A 9583-nucleotide genomic window follows, 5' to 3' on the forward strand; every position below is an offset into this window, starting at 1 on the left:
ACACAAACTACATATGCTTAATCTTATTTTCGCAGCTCTTTTATTTCTTCACAGTACAGTCTGGAAAGAAACCCATCTTCAATGCAAAAATTTTGCAAGAGAAAGGGTCTGGGCTCTGCGGGGATGGAGATGCCCCAGTGCACAGAGCTGTGGCACAGCACTGAGGCTGCCTACACAGCAGTGGCAAAGCCCACCCTGTTGTTGCCCATGTCATAGATGGAGTAGTAGACCCTTAGGAAGACATCTCCAAGAATCCAGAGGGGCTGCCCAGTCTCGGAGGGCAGGTAGGTGGATTCAATCCCAACAGTGCAGTAGCCACTGTTGCTCTGTCAAGAAGGAATAACAGTGCTGGAAAGCTCTGGCTGCACGGCTCCAGCCAGCACCCTCCAGCTGTCCCCCAGCCCACGTCCCCCTGGCTGCTCTCCCGTAGGTTCCCAGGGCACGGGATGCTGTACCTGGAGCATGTAGGCAGAGGGAGGCAGGGGGAAGCTGGTGCCGCTAATGACGAAGGTGAGGGTGGGCATGTACTCGATGTTGCTGCAGCTTGCCACGTACTGGGGAAAGAGAAAGCCACCACAGGTTTGTGCCTGGTGAGTTCTGTCAGTGATCCATGAACCCAGACATGCACACTTTACGAGATGCATCGTTTCCTCTGCGGGGATTAGAGCAAAGCCTTAGGGATGTCGTTTAGTGGGGAAATGGTGGTGGTAGGTGGGCAGTTGGACTGCATCGTCTTGGAGGATTTTTCCAACCTCAATGATTCTCTGAAACTGGATTTCCAATGCTCCTCCAACCCAAGTGCTCAACAGCAGCTGCTCACCCACGATAGATGCATCTGTTGCTCCCCTCATTTTCCCAGCCCACTCTCCCTACCTGGCCGTTGCTATCAGCTTGAGCTCCAATGTACTGCATCAGCTCACTGAAGACCTGGTTGGGAACAGTGAGGAGGGAGGTTCCCGTATCAACGATCGCCTGGCAGCCCTGGCTGCACCAGCCACTGCTCTGCCCACCAACGGTGAAGCTGAGGGTAGAGAAAACAAGTGCCTTGTGAAACTCCTTGCTGCTGCAGGAGAAACACAGGGGCACAGTGTATGAGGAATGTTCTCTACAGTTATACGTCAACATTGTCAAAAATCGCCCTCAGAGCCCAGAAAGCCTGAGATTTGAGATCCTTGAAGCCACCAGAGGTGACAGAAAGATTCCTCTTATGGCCGCAGATCTAAGAACAACCAGAGCTGGTGTGGAGGAAGCTGGAGAAAGCAACACTTTACTCTTCGATCCCGATCTGCCAGTAGGTGGTCTGGGTGACAGGAGTCCAGGAGATCTGCCCCGTGTACAGGTTGGGATTGACGCCACCGAAGATGAGCTCACCACCTTGGCTGCCCTCCTGCCTGTGGGAGCAAGGCACAAGTGATAGAATCATAGAATCATGGAGTGTTGGAGTTGGAAGGGATCCCTTAAGGCCATCCAGTCCCACGCCCTGCGGAGCACAGGGACACCCACAGCTCCATCAGTGCTCACAGCCCCATCCCTGCCCTTGGGGGTCTCTGGGGATGGGACATCACCACCTCTCTGGGCAGCTGTGCAGTGCCTCACCGCCCTGACTGAAAAAGACTTTGTTTTTATATCCAACCTAAACCTCCTCTCTTGTAGTTTGAAACCATTTCCCCTTGTCCTATCACACAGACCCCACTATATAGAGTCTGACCCCTCTTTCTTACAGCCCCTTTAGAAACTGAAGGTCACACTCATGGGTATCAGTAGAGACCAACAGCTACCAATACCAGCCAGCATGCCAGTAAGTAGAAGGGGTTGGGCACACAGGAGAGGAGGAAGGAAGCATCAGCTGACAGGTTCTCATGAAGGTTTAAACAAGAAAAAAACCAGAATATTCCTGGGAAGCACAAAGGCAGCACAAGGTTAAAGGAAGAACAGAAGCATCCCTACCCACTCAGGTAGAAGCTGAAGATGGGGGAGTCCAGCAGGTTTTCCTGCAGCATTTGCTGCATCACAGTGGTGGCTCCACCAGCAGAGATGGCAGGGAAGGCCAACCCCAGGATGCCATCAAAAGGAGAGTACAGAAAGTTGGTGCCAGGCTCCGTCTCACTCAGGCCAAATTCCTGGTTTGTGATGGAGATGCCCTGAATCTAGGGATGAAGAAAAGAAGCAGAGCTGCCCTAAGAGCACAGCATGGAGCACTGTGACCCACAGGCACAGTAGGACACTGCAGCTATTTGTGTACACATCAGAACAGGGGACTGAGTTAGAGTCAAGAACAAAGTTCCCCTGTTTTGCTCCCAAGGGAACACCCCCAGTCTCCAGAAGTGATCAGCCCATGTTTTTCTAACTGCATATCCTCGGCATGCAGTTCAAGGCTGCAGGGCAAAGTTGGGGCACCCCTCACTCCCCCCATCTGCAGTGTCACTCACTGTCACTGTGTCAAAGCCGAAGATGCCAGTGAGGCTGCCGGATCCGTACTGCAGGGAGAAGAACTCATTCTGAGTTGAAAATGTGGAGGACTCATTGGGGTTGAATTCGTTGTGGTTGGCTAGATTGGAAAAACAAAGCAGAAGAGTGATGGCTCCATCCAGGGGCACTCACCCAGAGGCTGAGTGGCAAGCAACAGAGGTTCAGGGCAAGCAACAGGGACCTGCAATCAAAGCACACACATGGGCTGCTTTTGATAAAACAAGTGGTAATCATTGCTCGTGATAAATACAGCAGTGGCAGCCAGAAGTCCCCCTGCTGCCCAGGACCCAATTTGTGCACCCTCCTGCCCAGGTGCTCACCGCAGGCCTGGCTCTGGCAGAGCGTGGAGGGCACCCACAGGTTGGAGGAGCCGGTGTCGAAGAGCACCAGGAAGTTCTGCGGGGGGGTCCCGATGCTGATCTCCCCATAATAGGACATCTGAAGGAAAGGGGATAATTTTTACCCCATGTAACTCCTCAGGGTGCATGCTAAATCTCAGCCCAGGCAGCCAGGTTTCCTGGGGCTGCATGGTTTGCCAGATTCCTGGTTTCCCTTTCCAACAGCGCTGTGCACTGTGCCCTGAGCATGGCACTGCTCTCTGCTGCTTCTCCCACCAGTGCAGGCACGGCACAGCAGCTGTGTTTACAAGCAGCACAAAGGCACATGGACCATTCCTGCAGTGTCACTGTATTTCCAAAACAGAGTACACAGCTGAGCAGCTCCATCAGCACTCACACAAATACCCCTCTTTTCCTGCACAACCACGAGAACAGCTCTTGAAATAAACCATTGGTTCAAGGTCTTACACTGAACTTCCCAGACTTCTCTATTCGCATCCCGCTCCTCCTGTCTCATTTTCCCCTCGCTGTTCCCAAGTGATGGATACTCACATCCATGCTGTTCGCCAGGGGCTCATAGGCAGTGGCAAAGTTGCTGAAGAACTTGTAGGCAGGGTCATAGTAGCGGTGATTTGCCAGGTAGTCATGAAGCACACCGCTCTCCTTCATCACCTCCCTGATGGACTTGCCTTTCTTCAGAGGAACCCTGCAGGCAATGAGCAGCAGCCATCAGCTCAGTGTGATAGGAAGCAAGTTTCCAATGCTCATCAATGCTCCCTCATTTTTGCTCTCTGTTGGTCTTTTTTCCCTTCCTCCCTGCCCTGCTTGCTGCTCACCTGCATGCAGGTCCCAATTAAAACCCAGTGCTCCCAGTGCATGTTTCACATTGCCACCCTCCCGACTTGCCACTATCCCAGGGACAGCCAAACCCTGCCCGCTCACCGCAGCAGCCCCTCGCAGAGGTGCAGGCACAGCACAGTGAAGATCAGCCACTTCATGGTGAGCTGCTCTCGGAGGCCGTCCCAGTAGACCTCCAGAGCTCCACATGCACCCTTATATACCCCACCATGGCCCCTAGTGCCTCCACCAGTGCCATGCACGCAGCCAAAGGTTATCACTGCAGCCCAAAAATTCCCCCGCAGCGCTAAGGAATATCTTGGAAACTCTATAGTCAAATATCAGCAGCGAACACCCATCTGTTTGCAAGCTATTCCTTGAAACAGAAAAAAACAGCTGATAAGAGTGACCCTGTAAAATTAAGCAAAAGTCCTAAGAGTCGAGTTCACTGCTGCCCAACTTCTTTTTGACTTGATAGGGTTATCAAAGACTCCCTTGAAAGAAGGGGAAAAGATTTCATTGTGTTTTCCAGGAATACAATGGAAAGAATAACACGGGTTATCAAGAGCTCTGTTATCTCCCGTTTCCATTCCAGTTCTTACCTCTTGCATTTTTGAAAGTCCCAGAATGACCCTGGAGGAAAGAAACACAAGGGCTTGGGTTGGAAAGACACCGCATCCCAAGGCACACTCCTTTTGGAAGGTGCAGATGGCTCTATTGGCTGCTCTTAGATGCACTTCTGCTGGGAAGGGTTGTCGGGAGGGACTTTCAAAAGGCAAAGCATTAAACTGTCCCTGTGCTCAGTGAGATCATAGCAGCTGTATTCTGGAAAAACAGGCAGATCCACTCCATACAGAGCGATGGCAGAATCCATGGGATGGGCCAACGGGGTTTGTGCCCTAAGAGATCTCACAGAAGGACCAGTGGTTCAGAAACTCAGCTGCCACATTTACCTCTCCCTCCTTCAGAGGTGCAGGGGCTCAGGGAAAAGGAACACGGCCATGCAGAGCTGTTGGCACCATTGGTTCTCTCCTCCTCAGCTGCACAATTTAGGAACGCATTCCATGGCAAACATTGCGTGTTCTGCCTTACTATCAGAAGTACAAAATATCTTTCAGCTCAAATGTAATCTTATCATCGAGGTCTGGCTTCACCCCTTGGCCAAAACAAGAGGAACAGAAACAATGGAAGTGACCGGTGGCACCAAGTGACAACATTTCCATACAGATTGGATTGGCTTTTTATGGAACCTGTATCTCACCTTCAGAGTCCGTAAGGACGAGACAACGGACCCAGTGTCTGCTCATGGTGGAGGTGCACAATTTACTGCCACCTGTAAAAAAACCCAACTGTACTCTAGAAAAGAGGTTGGCTGCTGGTGGTGTGCCATCTCCAGGGACAGCTCAGAAGTAATTCCCCCCTTTGAACCGTGACCACGTTCAATAATTGCCACTTTGTCTCTTTCTTCTTTCCTGAAGGCTCAAGAAGATCATCTGGATTTAAAGAAAAGCAAACTCAGAGCATCTTAAAATAAGAGTTTGTAATACCTAATGCTTGCAGGTCCTTGTTTGTTTCTAGTAAGAGAAAGGAGCAGGGTACAACTCAGAACAGCAGGTTTGGCAGCAGTAGCAGAGGTTACTTTGGAGTTATGCACAGCCGGTAAGATGTCCAAACCCTCCAAATTCAGGAGAAAGCTGAAGATCCTCAATGTCAAAGCAGCCTGATGCAATGTGCCCAACACAAGGAGACTGCTCGGGGGAAGGCAGCAAGCACTGCTCCAGTGGTGCATGAGGTCCACAGGGAAGTCCAGCTTCACACCATCCCGTGCCCCTCCCCTGAGCTTTTAATTTTATATAAAAAGCAAAGCTTACATGGAAATGCATCACTTCTCCTCCCTGCAACACACAAAGACACGAGCCCTGTATCGTCACCATATTCCATTTATTCAGTATACATTCGTAGTGCACGTTAACGTAAGACATGAGCACTCCTCAGGTCACATAGCACTATTGTTCTTCACCTGCGAGGTTACACCTGGATGAAACACAGAGACTGAATGACATCCACGGAGATACCCTGAAGAAGCATGACTGCAGTGAGATCGGCCCTCTGGGCACAGCAGCCCCATCCCCAGCAGCTGCAGCCCTGAAGCACCGTCATTTTTCTGCCATGTCAGAAATGCTCAGAGACAGCAGGACGAGTCACAGAGAGGGGAAGCGCAGAGGAGGAGAGCTCGAGAGCACGCAGATGCATCTGGGCCTTCCGACTTCAAAATCACATTCACCAATGGAAGAAAACAAATGAGTTCCCTTCTTTAGAATTAGCTTTTTTCTACGCCTTGGCCTGTACCTGCCAACTTCAAAGCTCTCCAGATTTCCCCTAATGTATTCACCTTTGGTCCTGTTTGGGAACAGGAATATAAACCTGTTCTGCTGCCTGAGCACAGCACTTCAGGAGGAGCCAGGCTGCGGGGGAAGTCAAACTTCAGCCCCCCAGAGCCGAGTTTGGGCCTCAGGGTTGGAACCTGATGATCCTTGGGGTCCCTTCCAGCCCAAGGCATTCTATGATTCTACATGAGGCAATGCATTCATTAACAACCGCTCGTTAATGACGCTTCACAGTCAAGATACAACCCGAGGAGGGCTAAGCAGCATAACACGGAGGGACAGAAGAACGACTTTGAGAGAAAACAGCTGAGAACATACAGATGCGGTACTGAGCCCTGACAGAGAGCTCTCACTCGTATCTCAAAGCATCACACCAACAGTTTGGTGCCTTTTCCCCCATTTTGCCACAGTGATACTGAGGCACAGAGAAAGGACACACAGTGCCCATAGGCACGGAGCAGAACCAGAGCTGGGAACACTGCTGGGGCGGGGCTCTGGGGATCAGAGGGATGCAACCAGAAACACGGACAGCAGGAGCTGAAGCTGGGCTTGGTTTCCTCCCAGCAACCAGCATGGCTTGGGTAACAAAAATAACACTTAGTGCTTCGGTAACATCTGAGACATTCAAAGCTCTTTGCAAAAATATTGATCTTTTAATCCTCAGCCTCTCCTTCGCCACACTCTCTCTGTAAGGCAAAAACAGCTCACAAATAACCAAGCTCCTTCCCTAGGGGGAAAAGCAGGCACGTTAAATGGGTTAGAATTTAAAAGAAAAAAAAAAAGAAAAAGATAAACCCTCCCATGATAAAAGACAGCTGAGAGCCATGAGAAGCTCTATTCCTACCAGCTGAGCTGGGGAGAGGGATGGGCAGAAGATCTGGGGTATGCAGTCCCCAGGAAAGAAATATCAGGGGAGAAAGTCTGCTCGGTTCACTCAAAACTCAAATGGGAACCACTCAGCCCTGGGTGAATCCCTCAATCTCCAAACCACAAAAGTGTTTATGGACGCAAGCACAGATTCTAGGCATGCTGCCCTGGGGAGGCCGCCCCTGCAGCGAGGGATGGAGCACGGCTGGACCGTGGGATGCTCATCAGCTGCCCCAGGTTAAGTTTCCCATCCAGCAGGCACTCACACACCTATCAGTGTGCATTCATTGGGAAAGCCTAGCAAACTTACACATAAGGCTCAAAGCAAGACCCACCTTTGCAAAGTGCTGTACAGGTACAACATCGTTCATAAAGGCGATTTGTAACCAAAAGAATGAGGGAGAGGACGGAGCCCCCAGGGTTGCGAGGAGGGCTCTGTGCTGCCCACCACGCACATCCCAGGACTGAAGGAACGAGACACAACCAACCCGCACCTCAACCGCCCACCGGTTTCTCCTCCTGCAGCTGCCACAGCTCTGACCACTAGAGGAAGCTGTGAGACTGGAGAGCCGGTGGAAATGTCGGGGCGAAAGCGCAGTGACAGTCCGGGAACTCTGCTCAAACAACGCGGGTCTGTTCCTGCACTTTACAAAACAGAGGGCTAAGAAGTTAAGAGAGAGTCCCGGTTATTTAAAGAGGACGCTGTGAAGTTTCTCACAAAAGCAAGAAAAACAGAGGAAATCATTTGTGAGCCTGCAGCTCCCAATTCCTGGCCAGGGCTGCATGCTGAGGAGCACAGAGCAGCAAGGCTGGATGCTCTCAGAGCAGCAAGTTGCAGCAGCAACAGACGTCGGCTCTTCCTTAAAAATGAGACAATGAGACACGGGAGTTATTTTTCTCCTTCGGACAGGCATAGCAATGCAGGGAATGCTGTAACGCAGCCCCTGCTGTGCGTGCCCTCCTCACCTCTCCTGCTTTTCACATCCCAGTGAGATCTGGGGGCTCCAAATTTGCTGGGGGAGGAAAGGAAGGCACAGGGCAGACGTGAGCCATATTTTGGAGCACACTTGTTGTCTCAGAGCCCAGCAGCACACCCCTTATTGTACCCAATCCACAGCCCTGGCCCTGTCACCTTACTCCATAGACGTGTAAAATGTTCCATCCTTTTTCATTTGTCTGGTAGGAGCACTTTGCATAGCATTTCTCGCTGGGCTGCGACGCTGCAAATGCGTTCCTACTGGAACCCGGCTCCTCCTGGTGCTGCTGGAGCCACCCCAGGGGGTGAACTTACAGAACGAGAGCTCTATACTTACACAGTTTTGTTAAGGCTTTATACACTTTTTTTTTTTTTAATGTATACATAAACAATTTCTTCTCTCTCTTCTCCAAATGAAAGTTAGAGATTTTAGGGGGATGCCCATTCTCCTTCAAAGAAAGTAATTTGGCATAACACAAAAACATATCCCTTGGGTTCCCTTTCAGTTACAAATCACGTAAAGGTTGGAACAGAGAAAAGAATGGACAACAAGAATTTCCCCCAAAAATGAAAATTTTTGAATGCTGAATTTAAGCATATGGGGCACTTTGGATTTATAGTGCAACAAACAGCAAGTTGAGGATCCCATGCTCTGCAGACACGGATATGGCACTTTGCACACTTCTATTGCTTTTCCAATTGCATGGCACTGCCCTTCCTCCCAAAAGTGTCACCTTTCAGTACGACATTAGGGCAGCACTTAGAAAAACATCAAAAATATGGAAATGGGGTCTGTGCACCTCCGAAACAGGTGATGACTGTGTGCTGTCCTCCTTCACAGCAGCTGCTCACCGACCTCCATGCTGGAACAAGAAGGGCACAGCCGAGATGGGCAGTGGGACAACCTGCTGGGTGCTGGGCCTCTCCGCTCACATCCCAGGGAGAAGAACAGAAAGCAGAAAGGTGGGACTCCAAAGCGACTCCAGAGCACTTCTGTCTCACAGATGCAGCCCACAGAGGCAAAAAGCAATGCGGGTTAAGCTGCAGCATGTCACCACACAGAGGGGAATGGAGGCATGCCCTGCACCAGCAGCGACCCGACACAGGACCTCACGTGGAGGTCTGACAGCTCAGCTTCAGCGTCAGCAGAAGACTCCACATCAAAGGCCACACATTTACGGAAATTTAGCCCTTCCCAAGTCTGTAGCTGTAGGAAACAAATGACACATTCACTCTAAACAGGATCAAATATTTCTCATGGACCAGGCCAGGAACGTGGGTGCAGGCAACCACTTTGATAGCACTCCAAGCCCGGCCACCTCACCCCCACCCACCCTCTCTGCAACAGCGAATCCCAGTTAAAAAACACTGAATCACAGCTGCTCTTTTCACTGATGGCAGCCCTACAAAGCCAGCAGCTCTGCTCAGACAGCCGCAGACAGAGGGCACATGAGCACACGTGTCACGCTGGCACCACTTTTGGCCATCTCCACCGGGATGCAAAAAGAACATTTAATAAATAAATAAGTAAATAAATCAACAGTGTTTGTGAACAGCCCCCTCCCAGAAATCAAAACTGGGTACAACTGAAGGCTTCTATACCCAACCTACAGCCCCTCACACTTGCAGTCTGCCCCTCCTCTTTATAAGCAAAGTATCTTCGGGAAATGAGGTTTCTGTGATCACAGTGTTTATGTCCATGGCTGTCT

General features: G+C 50.7%; 1 protein-coding gene across 3 annotated transcripts; it reads right to left on the reverse strand.

The window, feature by feature from the left end:
• Positions 1 to 21: 21 nt before the first annotated feature.
• On the reverse strand, positions 22 to 9201 carry LOC100546220 (gastricsin-like). Of its 3 annotated transcripts, XM_085210460.1 has the most exons (10): positions 4598 to 9201; positions 4247 to 4277; positions 3360 to 3513; positions 2790 to 2907; positions 2430 to 2548; positions 1948 to 2147; positions 1272 to 1391; positions 874 to 1021; positions 456 to 554; positions 22 to 326 (listed from the first exon to the last, which is right to left on the reverse strand). In XM_085210460.1, exons 3-10 carry the CDS (start codon positions 3474 to 3476, stop codon positions 171 to 173), a joined length of 1077 nt encoding a protein of 358 aa, XP_085066586.1. In that variant the 5' UTR covers positions 3477 to 3513; positions 4247 to 4277; positions 4598 to 9201; the 3' UTR covers positions 22 to 170. The 3 variants fall into 3 exon arrangements, with proteins under 3 accessions (XP_085066586.1, XP_085066585.1, XP_003213026.1); XM_085210459.1 differs by having other exon boundaries at positions 4247 to 9201; XM_003212978.5 differs by lacking the exons at positions 4247 to 4277; positions 4598 to 9201 and adding an exon at positions 3750 to 4240.
• Positions 9202 to 9583: the final 382 nt, after the last annotated feature.

Source organism: Meleagris gallopavo, chromosome 28 (assembly GCF_905368555.1).
Source record: "Meleagris gallopavo chromosome 28, MGAL_WU_HG_1.1, whole genome shotgun sequence".
NCBI classification, from domain to species: Eukaryota; Metazoa; Chordata; class Aves; order Galliformes; family Phasianidae; genus Meleagris; species Meleagris gallopavo.

What these genes read in the sequence shown, in the direction of transcription:
- LOC100546220 (XM_003212978.5), bottom strand. Translation starts at nt 3,805, where the DNA reads ATGAAGTGGCTGATCTTCACTGTGCTGTGCCTGCACCTCTGCGAGGGG. An exon ending in TTCAGCTTCTACCTGAGTGG is followed by an intron (nt 1,392 to 1,947) that starts GTAGGGATGCTT and finishes TTGCTCCCACAG; the next exon opens with GCAGGAGGGCAGCCAAGGTG. An exon ending in TGGCAGATCGGGATCGAAGA is followed by an intron (nt 1,022 to 1,271) that starts GTAAAGTGTTGC and finishes CTCTACCCTCAG; the next exon opens with CTTCACCGTTGGTGGGCAGA.